General features: G+C 40.8%; 1 protein-coding gene and 1 long non-coding RNA gene across 3 annotated transcripts in view; one reads left to right on the top strand and one right to left on the bottom strand.

The window, feature by feature from the left end:
- The window catches only part of ITFG1 (integrin alpha FG-GAP repeat containing 1), a 214,019-nt gene that overhangs the window by 173,676 nt on the left and 13,193 nt on the right, over positions 1 to 27,150 (top strand). For both annotated transcript variants that reach the window (XM_075940203.2, XM_006121184.5), the window contains exons 15-16: positions 21,290 to 21,414; positions 22,352 to 22,434. In XM_075940203.2, coding sequence (XP_075796318.2) covers positions 21,290 to 21,414; positions 22,352 to 22,434 — 208 coding nt within the window. The remainder of the gene's footprint in view (positions 1 to 21,289; positions 21,415 to 22,351; positions 22,435 to 27,150) is intronic.
- LOC149523727 (uncharacterized) overlaps positions 12,496 to 27,150 on the bottom strand; it is a 36,768-nt gene continuing 22,113 nt past the window's right edge. The window contains exons 2-3 of the long non-coding RNA XR_016350505.1: positions 20,499 to 20,586; positions 12,496 to 12,583 (exon numbers count right to left, since the gene is read on the bottom strand). This is a non-coding gene — a long non-coding RNA (uncharacterized LOC149523727). The remainder of the gene's footprint in view (positions 12,584 to 20,498; positions 20,587 to 27,150) is intronic.

Consider the following 27,150-nt stretch of genomic DNA (forward strand, 5'->3'; position numbering starts at 1 on the left):
CTGTTTAGGCCTATAGGCAACTGAGCTGATGCTGCATTCTACATGGTGGATCATAGCTACTAGAAAAGCCATCTGTCTTGTCAACAAGTGAAAAAAAGATAATTCTTAAAACTCGACACTGTTTGGGTATGTGTTATTGATAAATGATTTCAAACAAACATCTTTGGTCAATTAGCATTTTGGTAAATGTAACACAGCCTTTGCCAAATGTAATATTTTATAAATAAAGAGCAAAATATAGTATCTCAAAGAGGAGATTGTGTGTAAATCGTCACAACATATTGTATTTACCAAAGTGCATTCAACTCATTTTCAGTTCCTTGATATAGAGATTCTTTCACATTTTAGTTCAAAAGCTACATGTTACTATAATGTTAAGCTTTTAGTCAAGCTTAATGTTTATTAATAGACTTTAAACAAAAAGGTAGGTTATTATTATGACACCATTTGCTCATCATGACAAGCTGGGAGGGGTCACAAGTGTTTTGGAGGATAGGATTATATTTCAAAGTGATCTGGACAAACCGGAGAAATTAAATATGAGTTTACTGTATAAAACTGTAGAAGAAAAATCAAGCATTTTCTGGAATGCATTAGCAGTAGTGTTGTAAACAAGACATGAGAAGTACCGTAAAATGGCGAGTATAATGTGCACTTTTTCCCTGTTTTTTTTAGCTTCAAAGTGCACATTATCCATAGGAGGTTTTTTTTTAAGTTTTCATTTGGCGGTTCCTCCGCAGTTAATCAAGCATTAAAGCTTCGTCAATCCAGCCTTTAGGGTGAACACGCACGTGAACGGTGTTCAGGAATATAACATTCTTTGGTATTGTCTTGCACTTGAACACAATATCAGGAGGCAACTTCTTTCTGTCGGCCATACAAACAAGCATTACAGTAAACCTAGACTTTTCATGGCCTATGATAGCAATGGAGACGGTCTTGGCACCTTTCACTTCAAGCGTTCTGTCGTAGGGATTATCTAAATTTAATGGTGTCTGATCTGCGTTACCAATTAATGAAGGGTCATAGCAGTTCTGCTTGTGTAGTTTTATGATAAACTTTTGGAACTGTAGTAACTTGGTGTCTGAGTCCATGGGTAGCTTCTGTGCGATTGTTGTTCGGTGTCGGACCGATAGGCCATGGCGATTCATTAACCGATAGTCCCAGCCATACAAAGCTTTAAACCCGGCTGTGTTAGCGCACGTTTTGGCAGTGGTCAAAGCCTTCATTCTAACCTCCGCAATGCTAATACCACCGCCTTACTGTCTACACTCAGCAATCCATTCAACCAGCTTGGCCTCCAACTCAGGATATGCAGCGCTTTTACCTCGCTCAGCCATCTTCATCTGAGGCAGCGCTTGCAGGTGCTCTTTCTGCCATCTCCAAAGTCAAATGTTAGACTCCATATGCCATTAAATTCACAGCTGGCAGCTCTGTTGCCATGAGCCTCAGCATAGCTAACAACTTTAAGTTTTTCAGCAGTCGTATAAGATCGCTGACAACTCATGGCATCCCAAAGAGAGCATGGAAACGCCACGCACTATATACTCGTGCACTCACGCGTGATTACCCAGCAGTACAAAAAGGCAAGACAAAATTCGGCAAAGTCGGGGTGCGCATTATAGATAAGAGTTCAGTTTATTCCAGGATTCTGACGTTTAAAAGGTAGGTGTGCATTATACTCACAGTTTTACGGTAATTTTTCCACTCCGTTCTGCATTGATTAGGCTTCAGCTGGAGTATTGTGTCATGTTGTAGGAGCCACATTTCAGAAAAGATGTGGAGAAGGTCCAGAGAAGAGCAACAAGAATGATTTAAGGTCTAGAAAACATGGCCTCTGAGGGAAGACTGAAAGAACTGGGTTTGTTTAATCTGGAAAAGAGAAGGCTGAGAGGGGACATGAAAGCAGTAATCAGATACCAAAAAGTTTGTTACAGGGAGGAGGGAGAAAAATTATTCTCCTTAACAGCTGATTATACGACAAGAAGCAGTGAGTTCAAACTGCTGCAAGGGAAGTTTACATTGGACATTAGAACAAAATTCCTGTTAGGGTGGGTAAACTAATAAATTGGCTAAGGATGTTGTGAAATCTCCATCAATGGATATATTTAAGAGCAAGTTAGACAAACATTTGTCAGGAGTGGTCTGCATGGTGCTTGGTCCTACCATGTGTTAAGGGACTGGACTTGATGACCTCTTAAGTTTCCTTCCAATTTTTTAATTCTGAATTTTGGTTGGACATATCCTGGAGATTTCATCTCGTTACAATCTTTAATTAAAAAAATCTTTCATTCCTGGAGATTCCAGGACAATACTAAAAGTTTGGCGACCCTTAATGCATCTTGACTTTTTCTGTTAGTCAAATGAAGGTCTGATCTCTTAAACAGAGCTTTTATTTCTAATATCAAGAACTATGGGAGTCCTGTTTAAATTATAGCTTCAAAAGGAAGAAAATATTTCAATCAATGTTGCTTCAGTTAGTCATCGAAGCCTAATATTTTAAGAAATGACTATAGATTTTGAGGTCCTAATCACCCTCTTCTTCTACACAAACAGCACAAGCATTTCCCCTTTCTCTTAAATCTGAAGTTAGACATTTCTGCTCTTTTCCTACGGTGACAATGTTTAGTCCTTAATGGCAATTGGCAGTGCCTCATGCCAAGTTGATGACCAATGATTTGTTCCATTTTAAATTAAAAATTAGAAGAATGGTACTTAAAAAGAGACATTAATGCATTGGTGTATTTTGCTATTTTGGGATACTGGAGGATGGATCAAGCATTCTAATAGCCGTGTAGTCAACTCTCACATTCTACTCTATTGGGCTGCGTCTAGATTGGCATGATTTTCCGGAAATGCTTTTAACGGAAAAGTTTTCTGTTAAAATAATTTTCAGAACAGAGCGTCTAGATTGGCATAGACGCTTTTCCGCAAAAGTACTTTTTGCGGAAAAGCGTCCGTGCCAATCTAGACGCGCTTTTCTGCAAAAAAGCCCCGAGCGCCATTTTCGTGATCGGGGCTTTTTTGCGGAAAACAAATCTGAGCTGTCTACACTGGCCCTTTTGTGCAAAAGCTTTGCGCAAAAGGGACTTCTGCCTGAACGGGAGCAGAATAGTATTTCCGCAAGAAGCACTGATTTCTTACAGTAGGAAGTCAGTGCTTTTGCGGAAATTAAAGCGGCCAGTGTAGACAGCTGGCAAGTTTTTCTGGAAAAGCGGCTGATTTTCCGGAAAAACAGTCCAGTCTAGACATAGCCCTAATGTTTAACTAAATTGGCTTTCCTAAATTGTGATTGCACAATATATGTACCTACTATAAACTATACTTTCATTTATGTAGGTTCAACTAGACTAGTTTAATAATCCAATATCACACTGAATCAGTTCTGTTTAAAAGAAAAATACAAAACATTGCTTTTAAATATAAATGCAGTTAGCCTTTTTTATACTGATTTCAATTACTATACCCAATGATTTATGGTGTGGTGTACTTACACTGAAATAATTATATTTCTTAACCAACCAAGAACAATACTTTCATATTTATGATCATAGAAATATAGGACTGGAAAGAACCTTTAGAGGTCATCAAGTCAAGTCCCCTGCACTCATAGCAGGAGGACCGAGCAAGCACCGTTTAGAGCAAATTGCTGTGCAAGGCCTCAGGCAGAAGAGATGGAACTAAGGACTAAAGAGACTTTGTGTGTGTGTGGCACAGAAACTGGGAGTGTTTGTGTGGCACAGACTAGGTGTGTGGCACAGTCTGTGTGTGTGTGTGTGTGTGTGTTTGCTAGCAGCCATAGGTGATGCATGGGGGTGCATATGCACTCCACATATTCCCCCTAAGGCAGAAGGGCTGGGCCAGTGCCAGCAGTACACACCTCCCCCACACCCTTGCTTGCTTCATTCACTCACCAGCAGCAGGGAAGGTGCAGTCTGGGCAGCTCCAACCCATCTGATGCTGCTTCTCGCTGCTTTGGGGCTGGGAAAAGGCAGGAGGAGTGGGGGCAGGGAGAGGTGGGGCTGGTATCTCCTTCCTTCCCCTGCCATGCAGTGCTACTATTGCTGCTACTGGGTGGCTACGTCTATACTGGCATGATTTTCTGGAAATGCTTTTAACGGAAAAGTTTTCCGTTAAAAGCATTTTCGGAAAAGCGCATCTAGATTGGCAGGACGCTTTTTCACAAAAGCAATTTTTGTGGAAAAGCGTCCATGGCCAATCTAGACGCGCTTTTCCGCAAAAAAGCCCCAATCGCCATTTTTGCGATCAGGGCTTTTTTGCGGAAAACAAATCTCTGCTGTCTACACTGGCCCTTTTGCGCAAAAGTTTTTCGGAAAAAGACTTTTGCCCGAACGGGAGCAGCATAGTATTTCCGCAAAAGCACTAACAATCTTACATGAGATCGTCAGTGCTTTTGCAGAAAGTCAAGTGGCCAGTCTAGACACAGCCGGTAAGTTTCTGAGATGCCATTCTTTAAGACAGGAAAAGCTGTCCTTCTCTTTTGTCTCCCTCTTTCCCAGTTCTGCAAAGATGCAGCATATGGTGAGATAGGAGAGGAGTTTAAGTGTGTGAGAGAGAGCTGGCTGCTGAAGAAATCTTAGAAACAGTTCCCTGCCTCTTAAGACAGGAGTCATTCACCATCTCAGTCACTCACCATACTTCAGACTGGAGTAGCTCCATTGTATGTGTCCCTCTCCCCAATCCCTGCTCTGCAGAGATGAGGTACAGAGGCAGAGGGACACCAAGACTTCAGCACTCTCCTTTCTTCCCCTCCCTCTGCACAAGTAGTAGGAGGGTACTGGCAGCAGCTTGGCTGCAGAAGGGAGCAAGATGTGGGAAGTAAGCAACTGAGCATGCACTTTTGGCACAGTCTGCTAATCAGATAGGTGGAATTAATCCAGCCTGTGAGCCGTATTTTGCTGAGCCCTGATCTAGACCTACTGACCAGTGTTTTTGGCTAATGTGCTCTTATAATGTGCTCTGAAAATTCTCCAGTGATGGAGATTCCACAACTTCCCTAGGTAATTTTTTCCAGTGCTTCTATACCTTTACAGTTTCCTAATGTCAAACCTAAACCTCTCTTGCTGCAGTTTAAGCCCATTGCTGCATTTCCTATCATCAGAGATTAAGGGGAACAATTTGTCTCTCTCTTCATTATAACAACCTTTTAGGTACGTGAATGCTGTTGAATCTCCCCTTTTGGTCTTCTCTTTTCCAGACTAAACAAATACAATTTTTCAATCTTCCCTCATAGCTCACATTTTCTAGACCTTTAATCATTTTTGTTGCTCTTCTCTGGACTTTCTCCAATTTCTCCACATCTTTCCTGAAATGTGGAACCCAGAACTGGACACACAATACTCTTGAGGCCTATTCAACGCAAAGTACAGTGGAAGAATTACTTCTCATGTCCTGCTTATAACATGCTGTTAATACATACCAGAATGATGTTTGCTTTTTTGCAAGTGTCACACTTTTACTTTTTAGCTTGTGGTCCACTGTTACCCCTTGATCTTTTTCTACAGTACTCCTTTCTAGATAGTCATTTCCCGTTTTGTATATGTAAAACTGATTTTTCCTTCCTAAGTGGAGTATTTTGCATGTCTCCTTTATTTCATCCTCAGATCATTTCTCCAGATCATTCTGATATATAATCCTATCCACCAAAGGTATTTGCATCCCCTCCCAGCTTGGATTCATCCACAAACTTTATAAGAGTACTCTTTATGCCATTATCTGAATCATTGATGAATCTATTGAACAGAACAGGTCCCAGAACTGATCTCTGTGGAACCCCACTGGTTATGCCCTTCCAGCAAGGCAATGAACCATTAGTAACAGTTCCTGAGAGTAGTTATCCAAACAGGTTTGCAACTACCTTGTTGTAGCCCCATCTACATTGTATTTCCTTAGTTTATTAATGAGAAGGTCATATGAGACTATATCAAATGCTTTACTAAAGTCTAGGTATACCACATATACTGCTTTCCCCTTATCCACAAGGCTTCTTTTCTGATCAAAGAAGTCTGTCAGGATGGTTTGATATAACTGACAACCATAGCTCCTGCATTTCCTGTGCTTGCTAATTTATGGTGAGCATAATGATGTTTCTAAAATTGTGTGGAGTTTTTTCCAAGATGGCCACCATATCCCAAGACTATCAATGGGACTGAAGCAACAAGCTGTCCTCAAAAAAAAAATGGTAGCCTTTTAGTCCTTGTGTGAGTGTCAGACTAAGGACAATGGCTATTGAGGAGCTGTCTGTGAGATTGTAGAGGCAGCAGAGAAAAAAGTGTGTTAGGAAACTAGACAGAGTACTGAGATGTCAGAGGACTTTGGGGAGCAGGAGACAAACTGTGATGGATTTATTGGGAACAGGAGGAAGACAGAGGGAATGGAAGAAAATATAATTGTTATGAAACTTGGGGAAAGTGTGTTTGGAATGGAGCAAGCAAGGTGAATTACGTAGTTCAGCAGATAGAAGAAAGTTGGTGAAACACCCTTATGAGTAAGCAGCAAGCCCTACTCTGTGCATTTAAGGATTTATTTAGAACCTAGGGTTGCCAGATGGTTGAACCAAAAATACTGAACACTCTCTCCCCCCTCTCCCTCCCACCCAAAAAAAAACACTGGGGGAAAAAATTCTGTTGGGGGGGGGGGAGAGGACCAAAGTCATTGAGGATTTTAAAAAAAGGACTCTGAGACTTAAGCAAATAAATAAATAATAAAACATCACGGCCCCTTTCCAAGTCAGTGCAGAGTTAGAATAGGTATAGGAACAGGGGAGCGGTTGAGCACTAAGACCCAGGGAAGGCATTACTTCCCCTTGGTCTTTAGGCTTTTTGCCAGCAGCCATTTTGTGTTCTTGTTCAAGCCAGAACTTAGCTTCCCTGTGGAACCAGGTAAGCAGGGATTCCGGGGGCAGGGAGCTGAGAGTGCTCGGACCCGGGGGTGGGGAGGCCGGGAGCTGGTATTTTCTGAATTTTTTTACTGGACAGGAGGTGAAAATACCAGACTGTCCGGGTCAATACCGGACACCTGGCCAACCCTATTAGAACCTGAGATTATCACACTCACAAATTAGGGCTTGGCAGCTTCCCCCAAAGTTGAAAAAAAGCAAAAACAAAAAACTGAATTACAATCTGACATCTTAAGGTGGTGTTTTGATTTTGGCCTTATTCAAAAGATTGTTGAGTGCTTGAAATTGTTGATATTCTCAGTTTAAAAAAGTAATCGGTCCCTTAAAGCAGATAGCAAAGGAGAAAATATAACACCAGCAATATACAATGCTCACACTTAGTACTAAAGGTTATTTACAAATAATTTTTTACAAATTATATTGTATAACCGCAACAGATTTTTCTTACTTCTTGTATACTCTACCCTCTTTCTTTATTAGTCTTTGAATCTGTGTCAATTTTATTGGCGGCCTGTTGTTTTAGAGTAATTTGTTGCACTAGTAGCTCTTGCCCAATAATCTGTGGACTGAGTAACCTTTTCAGGCTACTTTCTGTAACATTGTAAAGTGAGAATGTGTATTTTGTATTATTTGTATAGTTTACTATCTGCAAGCAAGTTATTTGGTTTTATGTCTGACACTTAATCTTTAATTGACAAAGGAATATTTCACTATTGTGCAATTTTAATAAGTAACAAATTTCAACCTGCTGCTTTCATAATCACAGAATTTCTAATTTACATAAATAATAGCTTGGCACTTTTTGTAGACATGCTGATGACCTATGTGATGAAGCTGAACAGAAAGCTAAAAAGTATGGTGAAGCCACTCTAAGATACTGGGTCCAGGACAGGCATTTTCTACATCTTTCTTGCTTATTCATGAAGCAGCAGCCATGTATATCTCAGAAGAGATTGCTTGGCCCAATCTCCATGCCTGAAGTATGAGTGGCATGTTCATAACCTTTAGGAATGGAGAGTGGCCTAGGTTTAGGATAAGGCCAATAGAGCTGAAGAGATGCATCTGAGCATACTATAGGAATATTGCCGTACTTTTAAAAAAAATCAACTTTTAGATCTAATTAAAATCTCACATATTTTAATTGGACAAGCAACACCCACTGTGAATAATTCAAAACTGCAAAAAGCTCTTAACAGCTAACTACATCAATACTTTCAATCATTTGACTTTATTTACTTTTTGATCTTTATTGATCCAAGTTCTTGCGTCCATATCACTCAATTTCACACATTTATCCTTTTAAACAAACAGTTTGTGATTCTAAGCACAAACAAAGAGAATATGCAAATAAAATACAACGTGACTACCAGATTCTTTATGAATCTAATATATAAATCTTATAGGGGATTTAAACGCAACACATGTAGTATTTGCAACCTACAAACTTGTGTAAGCTGCTTTTAAAATCAGGAGAGTTGTCAATGGCTTAAAAAAATAAGGACATGCTAAACTGTATCATTAATTCATTAAGTCCTATATCCTGGTTCCAGTATTAGTTAATGTCTGCTGCTCTTAGAGGAAAGCAAAAGAAAGCATAATGTATTAGCCACTTCTTCAATACTGTGCAGAGGAAAACATCCTTCCTGATCTTTGCACATGATCAATTTCCACCTTGAAGCAAAAAAAATTGATTACCCTAATTTTAGCTTGCGTAAAGACAAATGTTATGAGCCATAAAATTATCCAACATTTAAAAATCCAGCTACATTATCTGATTTTCTAGCCACCTTAAAGCTGATGACAAGTTGTGTGTGGTATTTCCTTTTATTAATTTTAACTAGCATTAAATTTTAACTAGCATTTCATTTTTATATGATGGAACAGAGTAAAAAAAGGAGGGCCTGCTCAGTTCCAGTTTTCACATAATACTAAATATCCCAGTCAATTCTCCCCATAACAGTTCTCTTTTCAATGCTAAATATCATAATATTACGGTATCTCAATTTCCTTTCTGAGAAGTACTGTAGAATTTAATATTGGTGAAATTAAACAAGGTTTTAAATACATTACTGTGAAACCTTATAGAATGATTAGTTATATCAGTGAACACGCCTTTTATAGACTTAATACCTTAAATCAGTTTAGCTTACATTGGGTTTTTTTAAACTAATTAAACTAAATTGATTTTAGGTACTTGTATGGCACCCATTAACATAGTACCTGAGTGCCATATAATCTTTAATATATTCATCCTTCCTACATGCCTGTGATATAGAATTAATTCAATTACAGATCAGGAATTGAAGGGTGCAGCATCTCCCAGCCAGAACACCGCGGCTCTGGCTCAGGGCTGAACAGAGCCCAAAGCCTCCCACGCCAGGCTGGCACCAAGTGTTTACACATCAAAACTACGAAAGCCAGCCTGACAACAAGTGCAGCTGGCCCCTGAGCATGAGGATTATTCCCAAGTTGGGGAGGGGTGGGGATTGCTAAAATAAGCCGGAGGGACAGACGCACATTCAAACCAGAGGAGGAAAAAAAATCCCAACCCAGCCTCTTCTCTGAGCAGAGTCCCTGCTCCCTCGGATATCTTGCGAACCTGGCATCTCCACGCTCAGCTGTTGTACAGCGGCATGCGCTCCCTCGGATAGTCTCCTGCACCCCCGGGGGGGGGCGGCACGTGGGGGCTGGGGCCCGCTCGAGGTAGGGCTAGGGGAGAGATCCAGCTCCAAATATTGGTGGAGCAGGCCCCCCGGATCTGAATATTGCTGGAGCAAGGGCACCATGAGCCCATATAACTTGCCGCCTATGAATGTAGGGTCCTCTTATCTGAAATAATATCAGTAGAATCCTGAGCTGATACAGAACTTGTATCTGCATCCACAGTTATATCCACAAAAATGAGCTGTGGGTATAAAGCATATGGCCCCAAATGTGCTGGGCTCTAAGTATCAGCAAAAGGGGTCTCTAGTGATAACTGAGGGTATGTCTACACTCCAGAGTTTTTTCAGTCAGCTCCAAAAAGGTGGCCTTCTGCATTCAGAAGTGGAGCCACTGCTGTTCATCCCACCGTTGAACTAATGTCCAGCCTCCAGATACACCTCTCCACAGTGGGTTGTGGTTGCAAGGGTGTTGCTCCCACACCCAGAGAGAGGGTCCCCAGAATGAGCTCAGGGTCGAGCTCAGTCAGGAACAGGAAGACAGCCGCACAAAGTGCCACAGAAACTGCAGCATGGCTGTGTGGGGCCATCGCATGCTATGGGGCAGCTCCAGCTCCATGGCACAAAGAAAAAAAGCTGTAGCATCCAAAAAAGCTGGGCAACCACTGCAGATACTGCGAGAGCTTTGCTGTCCCTTCGAAGAGGTAGGCAAGCACACAGCAGAAGCAAAGAAACAGCTCTCTAGGTGGGTTCCTTTAAGCACATGTCTCTGCTACGCTCTAGCACCAGCACTCAGAAGCAACTGGTGACCTAAAGCCCTGCCTGAAGTGGTTCTGGGTGGCCTTTTATGGGAGAGCGCATCCAGTCAGTCTGGACGCTACCTTTCGAAAAAGCAGATCACTTTTTCAATTTGTTTAGCTAATGTGGACGTGCTCTTTTGGAAAAAGTTTTTCTGGAAGATGTCTTCAGTCTAGATGTTGCCTAAGTCAGTGTGCACAAATTTAATTAAATCTGTTTAGAAACTGTGTAGACAAGTCCTCATTTCTGTTGCACCATGACCAGATCCACAAAGGATTCCCAACTTAAAGGTATTTACAGATTCTTAATATACATAGTGATTTGAGGTTGATTTGTTGGTTTTGGTTTTGTAGCTGCTGTCTCTGATCATTCAGATGTTCCCGGTAAAGAGCTTTCCCATTCCTCCCTTAGTTTTCTGGTTGGTCCAGAGTATCTCACTGTAGTGACTTAAATGTGCATTTAAAGGAATTTGGAGCCCCTTCATTTTCACAGGTATCCTGCACTGCAGAAAACTCCATCAAGAGAGGCTGACAATTCCCATAAAAGGTCAGGTTAGCTTTTAAGAGAAGTGGACAGCGCGAGCCTGGCATCAACCCTCATTTAAGCAAAAGAAATGAGTCAGAGAAAACGTCTAGAGGTTGAATTGGAGTAAGAACACAAAAAAAGAAGAGTTTGAAGGAGAGAGATTGTGTGTAAAACATGGAGATGGCATGGAAAAAGAGTCAGAGAATACATAGTGAGTGAAAGGCAAGTAGAAGGGCAGGAAAATGGAGTAAGAGAAACAGAAAGAAAGGGATAGAGCTGGAGAGTTAGAGAAAGGCCAGATTAATTAGAAAAAGCAACAGGAGATTTTTAAATTTTTTTGTTAGTTATAATTGTAGGTATATAATTCTACCAGCACCTCCTTCCAGGTAATAGTCCCTGTTGTTCTTCAGGCCTGCAGAGTTGTACCAATAGAACAATGGTATGATTTTTTAACACTGGTTTAGTAAATCAACGCAACTTTGTGTTCTTGTGTCAGTAAAAGTTTGTTTAAACCAAATTGCATTAATATAAACTAAGGTGTGAATTTAAACTGATAATTGAACTACTGAGCCCCAATATCAGCACTTCTTTGAGTGCCTTTTTTGATTTAGCTTAAATCATTGGGAACAGGTTTAATTTAAATCTAAATAATAAATACTCTTAAACCAAAATAATTATTTGGACTGGTTTAAATATCAGTTTAAGTTATACTAGAGCAGCTTACATGTGTAGGTAAGGCCTAAATTTACAGGTGTAAACTAAACCTATAAAACAAGTTATAAACTGATATAAGAGTCTATACCTAAGTTGCACTGATTTAACTAAAATGATCTAAGTTAAACCAGCGCATCTTCTGTTCATATAAAGGCCTTTACTGAAAGTGAGTGAGATCTTAGCTTTATTTCAGTGATAACCTCTTAGAGATCCTATTCAAGATCATAGAATTCTCAGCCTCTTCTGAGCTGGAGCCCTGAATAAGGAAGGATCCAGGGTGTGTTCTGGGTAAGGATGTTAAAATTAGGTTATTTTAGTAATCTAATACTCTATATAATTTTTATCTGCCACTCAATTACTCAAGAGAGGAAGGCATCCCAGCTCAGTCCTGGCTCACACTGGGACCAAACCCTACTGCAGGTCTGCAAATTAAAAGGTGGTCGGAGCTATGCAGCCTGCTCCATTTTATACCATCTTCAGAGTCCTTTGCCATCTGACAGAGGAGAGAGGTTGGTGCTGGTTTCTCTGACACCTGTCAGTGTTGTTCCTAAATCATTCATAAAGCAAACTGAAGTCCCTTTCCCCAGAAGTTTGTAATATAATGTTATATGTTACACACATTTTGTTATATATTGTTGTATGTGTGTGTTTTTGTGTGGACACATTTCTTTAGCTGCTAGTAAATCAAAGGGGATCAAAAGGAAAATTACCATTAAGCAATATTCTTAATAGTGAGTGAAAAAATTGCAATTTAGAAGTTATAAACAAAATATTTGTCCTTAATATTAACACAGTGCCCCAGTTCATGTCAATAGTGTGAAATATATATTCAAATAATATTCAAATTATAGTAGATTATGCATTTATTTACTTACACAGGTTTTACTGTAGTAATGTATCTGGCACGCTTGGGGATTAGGGCATTCCGGTTATCTAAAAATTCTGGTTATCTGAGGATCCCATCAACCTAGGAAGAAAAACCAATGGACAATAATAGTAAAACTCAAGTTTTTAATATTGGTAGTTTTGTAGTGTGAGGCAGTTGGTCTCACAATTCTACTTTGAGTTCAAGATGATTAGCACTTCTTAAATAAAAAAAATTGTTAAGCCAATCATGGTAAACCAAGTCAGGCCTGTGTGACTGAAGATGTGACAGTATTGTGGCTGGGGGCAATGCCGGTTAAGTTTTCTGGTTAACAGAGTGCCAGATAACAAAGGTTTCACTGTAAATCACTCTGATGTTTTCTAAAATCCCAAATGCAAGATCATGTCACCTATTCATGTGAGACTGTAGAAGATCCTGCCATCAAATACACATTAGTTACTGTTGCTACATTTTTGGCATGTCCTGTAGTTTATTTAATTGAAAGCAGTGGATTTGTAAGTACAGAAATACTGAGATAAAGCCATAGTCCTTGAAAATATTGAGTTAGCCTTGCTTGCGTTTTGGGAAAATGTCCAGTTGTTAGATTTGAGAACACAACTATGCTCTAAATCAGAAAGATCTAAGATTGGGTATTTTATTGATTTTTTTTCACTGCATTCCCTTGTGTTCTCACATCCTTCGACCCGAGTCTGACATAGTTGACCTCAGTATGTACTGGCAAGTCTGACTTACTGAAGAAAGGAAATAAGTTGTATTTGTAGCATTTGTATTACATCTCATGCAGATTCCCTGTTATTTTTTCATTGGTGCTGCTATAATGCATTCCAATAATAAAATCTTCACTTTTGTATTTAGGGTGTTACAGGGTCAGATCAAAAGGCTATAAGAAAGCCTCAGATTGAGGAAATCTCTGTTCCCAGGGTAACAGGGAGGAGCTGGTCTAGAACCAGCAGAGGCAATCGGGGCAGTTGAACACCTGGGGCTAATTGACCAGGGCTGCAGAGTCAGGCCAGCCTAGGCTGAGTAGGACATCTGGATTTAATTAAGGAAAACCCATTGACACTGGCTATAAAAAGAGTTTGCCTACTGTCGGCGGTATGCATGTGTAATTGAGAGGACAAAGGAAAATGCCACTGGAAATAGAAGGAAAAAAACACAAGTGGACACTAGGAGGACAAACCAGAGAGAAAGAAAGTGTTGGGGAAGGTGTGGGGAAGAAACCCAAGGGTCTTGGAGCTGTCTTATAGTAGGTGTTGGGGACTTATATAGGCAGCTGCTATTACAGGGCCCTAATTGTCTGCCCATACCACATTTAGATGGGGGAAAGCCAATAATTTTTCATTCCTGTTTGACAAACTAAGTTTGAAAAAGTCTGATCATTTAAAATAATCATTTTCTTTTTTTCTCAGCCTGTGTATCCATTTGTCATATTAAAGAAGAACTTATATGCGGTTACCTTATTTAGAACCATTTTAATATTGTTTTTATTTATTGTTGTATCCTTGATAAATATTATAATTCATTCATCCATACTGCTGTAGAGTTAATTGCAATTTTTGCCTGATACTTTTCACCTCTGCAAAAAATTGTGATTCCCAACCAAGAATACAAAAATGCAGGTTCATTATCTATTTGTATATTTTAGAAATCTGCATCTGTCTATCTTTGTCCCTCCATCTGTGAGTCTGTTTGTTCAAGAACTCCTCCTCAGCTGTAAGAGCTAGGACCACTATATTTGGTATGCAGCTTCCTCTTTTCCTAACTTAAAGCAAGATCAGGGTTTGGTTGTGCAAGGAAAATAGGATCTGCCTGAAATAGGATTGTTTTCTATAACACCAAGAAGGTTGGTGGCAATTGGACTTCTAATGTAGTGAATGCCAGTGAAAATCAGTTGGTTCAGAAGTTAACATAGGAAAAGAACAAGAATTACTTGGAAAAGTTAGATGTCTTCAAGTCACAAGGGCCTGATGAAATGCATCTTATTATACTCAAGGAGCTGATTGAGAAAGTATCTGAGCCATTAGCAATCATCTTTGAGAAGTCTTGGAAGACAGGAGTGATTCCAGAAGACTGGAAAAAGGCAAAAACAGTGTCCAGCTATAAAAAGGGAAATAAAGACAACCCAGGAAACCTACAGATCACTCAGCTTAATTTCTTATTTAAGGAATGCAAACATTTGGAAGATAAGGTGATTAGTAACAATCAGCATGAATTTATCAAGAACAAATCATGTCAAACCTACTTTTTAGTTTTCTTTGATAGGATAACAAACTTTGTATATAAGGGGAAAGCAGTAGTCATGGTATACCTAGTCTTTAATAAAGCATTTGATACAGTCTCTCGTGACCCTCTTATCAATAAACTAGGGAAATACAATGTAGATGGGCTACTCCAAGGTGGGTGGATAACCATTCTCAGAGAGTAGTTGTCAATGGTTCACGGTCATGCTGGAAGGGCGTAACATAGGGGATTCTAGAAGGACCCGTTTTTCGACCAGTTCTGTTCAATATCTTCATCATCTGGTTAGATTAGGGGTGGGCAACAATTTTTGGCTGAGGACCACTTCAAAAAATGTTGAAGTGGCTGTGGGCTGCCCCAGAAGGGGCGGGGCCAGAATGCTTCCGGGCTTCCCCACCCATAGACTACGACTGGTCTGGGGGCAAGGGAGCCCTTTGCCTCCTGTGACAGACCACAGCCTGCAAACTGCAAAACTCTTATAGAAAGCAGCCATAATGGAAGGTGAGTTAATGCTTTCTTGTTTCCAAATTAGCTTCACCTGAACACAGCCTAGCATCCAGGGTAGAAAATAGAGTCCTACTTAGGAGGCAGCTTGCAGTTGGGGTTAATTAAGCACCTGCTGCCAATTAAGGCCTCCAGGGTTCCTATAAAAGGATTCCTCCCAGGCAGCAGAGGGGAGTTTTTGGAAGGCACACAAAGGAGAGCTGGAGAGCAGAGTAAGGAAATGCTGAACCCCAAGGACTGGCCTGTGATGAGAATGACTTGGTAAGCAGGGACCTTTGTCTCTAGGAAAATCCCAGGGCAACAAAGGGGGCTCCATGAGTCTCTGAGGCACTCAAGTAACCGCCAAGAAGCGCAGAATCCCAGGGAGCTACCAAGGGAATTTGTCACACCCCCATTCCCACTAAGCACCCGTGCCCCTGGTTTGGGGGCAGGGGAGCATGTGAAGTCTCCTCCTGCCCTGCCAGGAGCACACAGCACTTCAAAGTGGCCCTTTTGTTCACCCCGATTTATATGATGGCATAGAGAATATTCTGTTTGCAGATTATACTAAATGCACAGTACAATTAGGGCCTGGAGGTGGGGGAAGGACACACAGTTTTCTCCACCCTGCCAGAAGCACATGGCACTTTGAAGTGCCCTGCACTTCTGGCAGGGTGGGAGGAGACTTCACACGCTCCCCCGCCCCAAAGCCCTGATTGGCTTGGTGGTGGGAGGAGCACGCAAAGTTTTCCTCCACCATACCCTCACCCTGCAAGGAGCGTGCAACACTTTGAAGTGCTACATGCTCCTGGCAGGGTGGGGTAGGGCAGAGCAAACTTAATGTGCTCCTCCCGTCTCCAGGCCAGTCAGGGTTTGGGGATGAGGGAGCACATAAAGTCTCCTCCTGCTCTGCCAGGAGTACATGGCACTCAAAGTGGTCCTTTTGTCCATCCCTGATTTATATGATGGCAGAGAGAATATTCTGTTTGCAGATGTTACCAAGCTGGGAGAGGTTGCAAGTGCTTTGGAGGATAGGGTCATAATTCAAAATGATCTGGACAAACTGGAGAAATGGTCTGAGATAAACAGGATGAAGTTCAATAAGGACAAATGCAAAGTACTCCTTTTAGGGAGGAACAGTTTCACACATACAGAATGAGAAGTGACTGTCTAGGAAGGGATCTAGGGGTAATAGTGGACCACAAGCTAAATATGAGCCAACAGTGTGATGATGTTGCAAAAAAAGCAAACATCATTCTGGGATGCATTAACAGTAGTTTTGTGAGCAAGACACAAGAAGTCATTCTTCCCCTCTACACTGAGCTGATTAGGCCTCAACTGGAGAATTGTGACCAGTTCTGGGCACCACATTTCAAGAAAAATGTGGAGAAATTGGCAAAGTGCAAAGAGCAACTAGAATATTAAAGATATAGAAAATATGACTTGTGGGGGGAGACTGAAAGAACTGGACTTGTTTAATTTGGAAGAGAGAAGACTGAGATGGGATATGAAGGGTATTACAAGGAGAAGGGAGAAAAAAATATTCTCCTTATCACCTGATGATAGGACAAGAAACAATGGGCTTAAATTTCATCAAGGAAGATTTAGATTTGACATTAGGAAAAAATTCCTAACTGTCAGGAGGATTAAGCTCTAGAATAAATTGCCTAGAGAGGTTGTAGAATCTCTGTCACTGGAGATATTTAAGAGCAGGTTAGATAGACATCTGTCGGGGATGATATAGATAATGCATGCTCCTTCTGCAAGGACAGGAGACTGGACTTAATGATCTCTCAAGGTCCCTTCCAGTTCTAGTATTCTATGATTCTATGCACATGGAAAGGGAGACCCTGATCAGAGGGATGCTATACTGCAGACTGACCACTGGGGGCAGCTGCCCCAGCAAAAGTGGCCAGCTGAGGGTGGGGCTTGCCATCTTGGTGGCCACTGGACAGGGTAAGTGGACCCCAGTCCCAAAACCCTCCCCCCTGGTTCTTGGCCACAGCACTGGAGAAAGAAGGGAGGAGACCCACAAAACTGGGGGGGAAATCCATAGTAGCCAACAACTCTCCCATCCCCAGCGGAGCCACAGCCTGTCCCTTCCCAGCACTGCCGGCCCAGCCAGCACACCCCCTCCCCTTTTCCCCCTAGCCAGCCTGCATGGCCCCCTTCTCTACTGGCAAGGACAGCTGTGCAGTCCGGAGAACGTTGTTAGGGACAACCTTTCTGGGCCTCCTCCTGCCCTTGGACTGGGCTCCGGGAGAGCCAGCCTGTATGGCCTCCCACCTTCTGGACCAGGACTGGGAATGCTGGCGAGGACAGCTTGTGTGGCCCCTCCCACCCTGGCTCCCCCACACGCACACCTCCCCTGTCCTAGGTCCTCCTTCAACCTCCCATCTTAACTCCTGACCCCCCCCCCATGCCTCCAGCCTCTTGCCCTGAGCTCCCCAGATTCCTTGGCCCTGCCATGACTCCTGCACCCTCACACTACCAGTCCCATCTACTAAAGAACCCAGGGAACCCTGGGTAAGTCTTCTATTAGTAGTTAAGATAATTTTTACACTCCACAAATTGCACACTTAACCCAGGTAAGTGTGAAATGATAGCTGGGAGCTCACAGCTGTCTAAGAAAAGGTCATAGCACCTTAGCATCTTAAATATGAGGTTATCACTTGAGTTCAATCAGTTCTATGCCCTTGTGCAATGTAATGCAAACTAAGGATGTAAAATCCCATTTAATCAGTTAACATGTTAAATGTTACATTTAACTAGGGATGTGAACGTTTAACTGATTAACCAATAAGCTGATACTTATCAGTTAATGCTATCGGTTAAACTCTGCCCCACCTCTGGGGAGATGGCTTTGTTGTGGGCTCTGCAGCGTGAAGCTTATTTAAGCTTTATACTGCAGAGCCCACAGTATGTGGAACCATGTAACTGCTGTTTCTTAGCAGTTACATGATTGCCTTATTGAATGTCTTTTAATGCCCCGTTAAACCCATTAACTAATTAGCTGGGATCCCTTGGGCAGGGGGCCAAGCCGGGCTGGTGCAGGTGGGAGACTGCTCCAGCCCAGCTGACTCCACTGTACTGCAGGCAGCTCGAGCTGGGCCATACAGCAGGTAGAAGGCTGCTCCTGCCAGGCTGGAGTGTTCCCCACCCCTGGAGCAGCACATCCAGCTGAGCTGGAGCACTCTCAGCACATAGTGTAGTGGGCTCGGCCGAGCTGGAGCAGCCCTCCAGTCCTCATCGATTAGGGGGCTGCCACAGCCTGGTCGTGCTGCTGGTTAACTGGTTACCAGTAAGCTTGCTGGTTAACCAGTAACATCCCTAATCCAAACCTTACACGCAAATAAGCTGTAAGACAACAGAACAGAAGTTAAAGATAAAGTATTAATGGTAACAAGACCCTGGATATTTGGAGGTTTTTGTTTTTCAGCCTTGCAAACAGAACCAGTGATGCCCTGCCTAAACTGCAGGATCTGCAGGGAAATTGCGAGTCTGTCCTTCTCTCTCCATCATGTAGCAGAGGTCCCTTAGGCTACATCTACACAGCAGCATTATTTCAAAATAACTGATGTTTATTCCAAAATAACATAGTCCATATCTACACACAAGCAATTATTTTGAAATAATGTCGAGCTGCCAGACTGCTTATACCGACTCTTGTAATCCTCCTAGAAGGAGTAAGAGAAGTCCGGGGAAAAGTGCTCTGTCTCAAAATAACTGATATGTAGACTGTGCCAAAAGTTGAAATAAGCTATTTTGACTTAAGCTACTCAATTAGTGTGGCTCAAGTTGCGTAGCTTATTTTGAGTTTAGCCATGCTGTATAGATGTGCCCTTAGGCACCATGCTGTTGTTGGATTCTACCTTTCATACATATTTAGTTGCAAAATAGAAGCTCAGAATTGACTGTCAAAGTCGTTGCTGCTTAAGCAGCAGTAAAACTAGCAGATATATCATCTTGGTGCTACATGGAGCAAACTGCAAAGACTGGCTGCTCTTCAGCTGAGCCCCCAAAAATTTGGTTTCCCCAAGTGGAGAAAGTGTCTCACTTTTCTGTGCTTGTATGCAAATTATGTTGTGTTTCAGCATCTTGACTTGGGCTGTGCTTACCATCTGCCTTTAACTGGAGAAGTTCTGATGCTGCTGACAGCTCCTGTGAAATTTCCACACCTTGGATTCAAAACCAAGGTCATTTAAATCAAACAGATTCTCATCCAGTCTTTTTCCACCCCACACCCCCGAACATAGCTATATTTTGCACTAAAATCAGAAACAAAAGTAGTTGTTTATTTGAAAACATGTTTTTCAGAGATAGGCTGGTTCCTTTCTAGTCCTTCACGTCCACACAAAAATGTATCCGTGTGTTTAGCTTTAAGCATGTAAGTAATTGAGTTGAGAATGTAATAAAGTTGAGTTCATCAGTACCACTCACATGCAAGGTCAGAGCCCAAGGCATTGCCCCATCATAGTATAAGCAAGGGAAGTCTTGTCCATTCTAGTAAAATTACATACTGCTGACAACTCATGTCAACAGGGGATGCAGCTAAACCATTGCTAAACAGGGAGTAATTCTTCTATTACAGACCAAGTTAGAGTGATAGACCAATACAAACTGAAAATAAAATGAAAGTGCTCAATGGCTTTGTACATTGTGGGGTCATAAAGTCAATAGTATTTCAGAATTCATAAAGTGAAAATAGAAAACATGTCAGTGTATCTTGATATCTTTGCTCTTGAGTCTTACCCTCCTGCCAATACAGCCAGTCTCCGACTCACGACCACCTCCACTTACGACCAAAGCGGTCGTAAATGCAGTCCCCGAGTTACGAACGCAATCCGTGCTTACGAACAGCGCAGTCGCCATGTAACTCAATGGGATCTGAGTTATGAATACTTCGAGTTACGGCCAAGTGTTTGGTCCATAACTCGTTTGTAACTCGGGGACCGGCTGTAATTACTTCTTTTGATGGTGGAGTATGTTTATTTTACCTAAGGAGGGACTGTAGGGATTGAAGTATGTTATAATAATTCATGCCGAGTTGCACAGACAGAAGTCAGCCTGTGGCCTCCTACTCTAATGTACAAACTGTGAATTATTCCACCCACAGTTAACATCCTGTCAGGTCTTGTTGCCTAATATGAGACATTATATTTTAAATGAAGATATCAGAGCACGTCAAAGCAGTGCAAAAATTTGACACTCAAAGTCCTGTTTTGAAAAAAAAATATTGTGAAAATAACTATTTCTTACTGCTTTGAAAATTTACCTCATATTGTCACTAGCAAGTCCCAGCTTCTAGGCTGAAATTATTTCTGTTATCCAGGACTGAAGTGCTTTTATTGTTTATCTTGTTCCTGCAACAATAAGCAAATCCTTTAATAAGAAGCGTTTTAGAAAACAAAGAATCCACACACTTGATCCAATTTAGTATATACTGCAGAAGATGAAAAGATTGTAAGAAACTGTATTAAAATGCAGTAAGTTATGTATGTGGAGATCATGTGATGTTAAGGAATCTAAAACTAGCTAATATAAATATGTATCCTTTTCCTGGTTTTAATTAACAGACAACAGTTCTTTGTTTTCAGTTGTTTATAATTATCTGTTATCAGTGAAGTCAGTTTCTTTCCTGACTGAAATTAATGTAACTCAGAATTAAATCAGGGAAAAATTAGTCCATAGTATGCATTTGATAGCTAATTTTGAAACTGTTAGTGGAATCATTTTTTATTACAGCTAATGATGTAGTACACTAAGGACGTGGCCTGTGAGGTGCACATGTTGCAGTCACTGGGAATGAAAAAGTACTCTAGCATATAGCAAGACTACACTCATTTATACATAGCTAATCAGTTCTAAATTTGCTCAAAAAATTCTAGAAGTTCCAATTCCACAAAGGGGAGATATCTCCAGAAATACAGATCATTTTAGTTTATTCTCAATGTTGAATTATTTGGAATTTCAGAATCTCTCACTTATAATTTTTAAAAGATGCTAGTTCAATGAATATCTTAACTTGTACATTCACTACAGCTTCTTTTTCAAATTAAATTCCAGCTGGACAACTTAGCCAGTCAGCTCATTTCTCTCTCCAGCTGCCGTACAATGTGCTTGGTTTGGGACGCAGTGCTAATTTCCTCGATCACTTGTATGTTGGCATTCCTCGTCCTTTAGGAGAAAAGGTAAGTTGAGATTTACTGTGGGTAAACTATTTTTTTTTCTAGCATTTCCTTTTCCTGCTAAGCTTTGGGTACTGTTCTTAGCACTGCTGTCTTTCAGAGTCAAAATTATAAAGAAACATTTTTCATTGATATTGAAAATGGCTTGCTGAAAACTACGTGTTCATGTTCTTCAGCATGTTGTATCCATCATTAGTCTCTAAAATAAACAGTAAAACAAAAATACCACTCAATAGAAAAACACAGAAGTGTTCTTTACATAAGAAAATAGTTGGTTTATATTAAATATAAACATTTCAATTTGCTTTGAGATTCCAGATATGCCAGCATTCACACTATTTTATACTATAATGCCATCAGATCTCCCAAAGTAGATGAGGCTCACATGGCTCAGTACTTGGTTGGGCAACACTAAGAATTCCAGGGTGGGCAGGAAAATTATATATGTCTCCTGTTCAGTCACCTTTTTCCCTCTGAGTTGATATTGAGCTCTTTACCAGCATGGTGCAAACGGAACAGTTCTGCTGGGGAAGATTTTTAACTCCAATGTCCTGACTTCATTTGGAATATTAAATTCTGCCTATATAACATTTCCCTACCAAATTACTTAAATATAGTATTCTTCTGTTACTGCAGTACTAGTGTGTGCTTTTAAACATAGCCATGTTTCTCCTGAGAGATGGCAGTATTTCAGTGGTGGAGGAAATTTATCTTTGTCTATAGTTTTTATTCGATTTGTAAATTGCTTTGGGATCTCTCAGTATAAAAATCTTTATATTAGTATTAGAGAATTATCACTATTCTTTCATGTCTCCTGGAAAATTAATACTTTGAGGGGTTTTGTTTGGTTTTTCTATCTAACATTACTCAGAAAAGTTCAGAATATTTACATTTTTTATTAATTTGTAAGAAGTGGATAAAAATTCATTTCTTCTTTCAGTCTGTAAGAAAACAGGAATGGACAGCTATCATCCCGAACTCCCAACTTATTGTCATTCCATATCCACACAACGTTCCTCGAAGGTAATATCATAGTTGCAGGTAGATTTTTGCAAATGATACTGTGGATGCAGAACTGTAATTATTTATCATGAGATATTAATGAATGATGGTGGAATGACTATAGTCAAACTTTAAGAATAAGAATGCTAACAGAAAAAGTCTTTGTTTTTTATGTGCAGCCTAGTTATATTTGCGTATCTGAAGACTAGATTAGCATATTCAGCAAGTGGTGTGTCCGTTCAAGACAACTACATTTCTATTATCCTCTGTTGTCTATCAAGGACAGCTACAGTAGGTTTCCGGCTGTCACCTCTCTTAGTGCAGACATGTTTCTCTGTCCCTTTTGCCTGTGTTATTTCCAGGCTGCACCATTCCCTGCCTTGACTGTGTTATTCCCAGGAGAGTGAGGCTGCCCAGGCACACCTGCTTGCTTTCTCCTCAGAGACTGATAGATGTAATTGTTAGAGCACTTCCTAGGCAAGCCTACTTTATTCTTAAGGTAAAAAGCATTCCAGAGAAAACATATTAAAAACAAGAAAAGAGCCTACACACATGCTCGTAAGCTTACCAGAGTTAGCTCCAATCCTAAAATGTATTCTGTGGCAGGAGCAGTCCTTCAGACCTCCATCTAAGGGGATTATGTGTGGGTACAAGTCAGCACAGCTTCAACTCAGAACAATTATGTAGTCTTATGAGGCTTCATAAGATGCATCTACACAGCACCCTTATCTCGAAATTTGGCGCTGTCTACACAGCACCAAATTTTTAAATAAAGTACTATTCCTGACATGTCCCTTAACAGAGGTTACAGGGACACCAGAATAGCATGCCCATTATTTCGAAATATATTTCAAATTAATGGGTGCATTTAAAGATGCGGAATTGCTATTTCAGCTTACTTCCAGTATCCTCCTGTCTAAACGTAGCCATAGAGTCCTGTCCTACAAACCCTTCAAAAAGGATTGTGGCCCTCCTTGAACCAGAGATCCTGGAACCCTGTCCATTTGCAGTATTAGGTAGAAGACCCTGAGCCAGTTTAAAACCAGGTGTTTGTCCAAAAACTCTTTATCTGGTTCCAGGAAAAGAAGTATATTAGCATCCACTCTTCCCCTACTAGAGGACATACAGTGCAAAAGTAATATACAATTGCATATTTTACACAATGTATGTACTCTAATTCAGACAGTTTTAACTTAATAAAGTTTATCTTAATTCTATATTGTAAGTCTTATTTGATATATTATCAGTATGTTACTCTTGATATATTATAGATGTGTTCTTTTGTGACCATTGCTAAATTGTAAGGGAGGAGCCGGGTGGAGAGAGAATATGTATATGTACAAAATAAAGTTAAATGTGTTTACATATGCACTCATCTATATGACAGATTATTTTAAATAAGCATACAGCTTTATTTGCTTCTGTGGATCAGGCCAGTCAAATATAAAATATATTGTGCACTTCATGCTATGGTAATATTGGTATTTTTCTTTAAATTATTGACTATACAGATATTAGCATAAACATTTTATACATTTCCAGTGTATCACAATTTCAGCATTATAACTTTACTGTAGAGTCAAATATACAAAGAGATGAAAAATTAAGCACAAAAATCACATGAGCCAGGTGAATAAGATTTAATATTCTAGCCTATATATTGTAAAGGTTCCCCCTATACGATCACTTTCTTAATCAGGAGTGGGCAATAAAATGGCAGGCCAGCGCAGCAATATTTACCTGTGCTTATGCAGGTATGAGACACCGCTTCCCACAGCTCTGCTTGGCCAGGAATGGTGATCTGTGGTAAATGAGAGCCGCAAGCACCCATACCTGTAGAGGTCCAAGTAATATAGCGGCACTGGTCCACCAGAAGGTAACCCTGGCAAATCGGATTTGGCCTGCAGGCTGGTATTTGCCTACCCCTCTTACTTTCAAAGTATTGAGTTTAGTTTTCTCATAGGGAAAACACATGGAGATATAGACACTGTAGAATGACAACAGGTGGAACACAAAATTGGAGATTACATGAAAACAGGAGAAATATGCATACTGAAAACTTTCAATCCATAGAGACACTTCCTAAAGTTATCTCTGTATTGCACTTTCAGGGTATGATTGCAGTTCAAGTTGACATACGTGAGCTAGCTTTAATCAAGCTACTTTAGGTCCCAAAAGAATTGAAGCTGCACCAGCATGTGCTTTAGTTCAAACTGGCCCTACAAGTAATTACTCAGGATTCTGTGAGAGCTTAATTTCTCTGCGATCTAAGATAGCTAGATTAAAGACAGCTTCGGAATGCCCACTCAAGATCAAGTCATGCCCAATGACTTCAGTCTAGACATACCCTAAGAAAATTACCTTTAAAAATATGTTGTTCCTTTTTCATGCTATATTCTGGTACACCTCCATAATCAATCCAAGGGTTGAACCAATCTAATAACATGCCAGCTACCCCAAATTTCACTGCCTTCATTGGAAGCCAAGAGCATCCAGCCTAAACATGTTAAATTGTGCTTATCTGGCTAATCGTGTAGTGGATACGATTTGTATCCACTACACAATTAGTCAATAGGACCACTCTGCAGAGCTGCAGCGGGGGTAGCTCCCTAAGCTGGCTCGAGCCAGGACTGAGCAGTCCCAGTTTGTGCCAGTTTTGGGAGCCACCTGCGCTGCGTCTCTGCATTTTAAATGAAGACGCACAGCATCCCGGACCAGTATAAGCTGAGACTGTTCGGTCCTGGCTTGCGCCGAGTCCAGAAGCCCCTGTGCGTGGTCAGCCTGGGCCACCGCGAACAGGGGCTTCTTGGCAACAGTAGCCCCTGTCCATGGGGGGAAACCAGCTCCCCGCTGGGATCCCAGGGGCTGTTGCAAAAGCAACCTTGGTCCACTGCGGGCAGAGGCTGCTTTGCAGCAGCCTCCCGTTTCCCCACCTCTGTTCCCTCTGATAGAGGCAGTGAGGCAGGGAAGCGGCACCACAGAGACAGTGCTGGGGGGAACCGGCTTTTATGCCTATCCCCCTCCCCCTTTAATGCTTCTGATACGGAGGCGGCAAGGGGGTCAGGGGAGCAAGTAGTTGAGTAGTCAGCTACTCGCTAACATCCCTAATCCAGCCTGTCATAAGGCCAGGCTTTCTGACCTGCAAAAAGAAAAAAGGGGGGGAAGGAGAGCTTTTGTGTATGTGGTAAATAAAGAAGGCCGGAACGTTTTTTATTTATTTTATGTCAGCAATGTAGCTGGAGGACTCTGGGTAGTGAGTAAGGAGTATCTATTAGACTTAGGGATTCATTAGAAATGTGGGTCCACTGTGTTCTAAAGGTATTTCCAATGTTTAATATATGCCAAGGCTGAGCTCCACGGACACCTCTGGACTTTGTAAATCATAGCCTCGACACCTCTGGGCTTCTTGTCAGTTATAAAAGTTAAAAAAAGTGCTTGCTTGAGCCCTGGCACTTAAGCGTTTGCTCTTGACAAAGTTGTATCCAGCATGTGATATTGATGCTTATTTTACTAACATGGAATTCTTAGTGTAGACAAGGTTTTGATGGGGAGAACAAATGAAATGATATCATGAGTCAGGAAAGGAGAAGATGAACAGCTGAGAAAAAGAGGCTTTTAGTGAGGCTGTTTAAAACTTTCTTATAGAACTTCAGTGACTGACGTTTTGGAGAAAGGAAGAATCAAACAGATTCAAGCATACAGATTAAAGTGCATTCCTCTGTACTTTTGCCTTCAGTTAAGTGGGTGGGGCACAATGCACTTGTTCTGACATATGAAGGTTATTCTCCACAAAAATAAGGGAAGACCGGACTTGACATACTTGATATTCCTAAACTAAAAATAAACCACTTTTAAAAAATCATCTCTTCTTTTCTATATATATCTTTTTATATCCTTGGGAAATATATGGAGTATAATTCCAATTTGTATTTAAGTCCTTTGCAGATTTCTTAAATCCTCAAGTAGTATTTCCATATTTTCTCAAAAGTCCAAGCGAATCCTCGTTCTGTGACTAGAGAACTGCTTAATTCATCTCAGTGGGGTTTTTAACTTTGACTCCTAATGAAAATGTATAGGTTTACACTTTACTATTGCACTGATAATCATTTTAGCTGAAATATACAGCTATTCTGCAATTGCGAGTGGAGGTTAACATCTCCCTTTTCTGCCAAATTTGACCCGTCTCTTCAGATTCTTCTCCCTAGCGCTTCTACATAATAAAATCTCCTTTCCCTTACTCTTAAAGCCAAAACATTTTTTAATATTGGAAAAAAGCCCAGACTCTAAGGACCAAAATTTCAGAGTGAAGCACAATGAGTCGAGAACAGACAAAGGTTAATCTAGGGGGGAAAGGCTGTTACTCAGGAGTTACCCCCATTTCCAGAGTAGCTGCATGCATCAACAGAGAAATATTTTAAAATGCTGTTTGATATGTAATCATCCTCATAAGGTTCCAAAGATAAATCTGTGCATTTGAAAAGCACATGTGCACCAATAATAGCCCCACTTCAGGTGCAGGACTTGTGTCTAGCTAAAGTCCCCTCAACCCAAGAATTAAAATCTGAGACAAGCCTGAGACATATTGCGTCTGAACATCCTCTTAGTGCTGGGTACTTTGGATGATGAGCGTGGGATTAGGCCTATGTGTACTTCACGTATTAAAAGGATCCATTTTTCTTTCTATCTATGCTTTCTATAATATATTATTATGGTTAAGATACTAAATATTCATTATAT

This window comes from Pelodiscus sinensis, chromosome 12 (genome assembly GCF_052426305.1).
Source record: "Pelodiscus sinensis isolate ZL-2025 chromosome 12, ASM5242630v1, whole genome shotgun sequence".
Taxonomy (NCBI): domain Eukaryota; kingdom Metazoa; phylum Chordata; order Testudines; family Trionychidae; genus Pelodiscus; species Pelodiscus sinensis.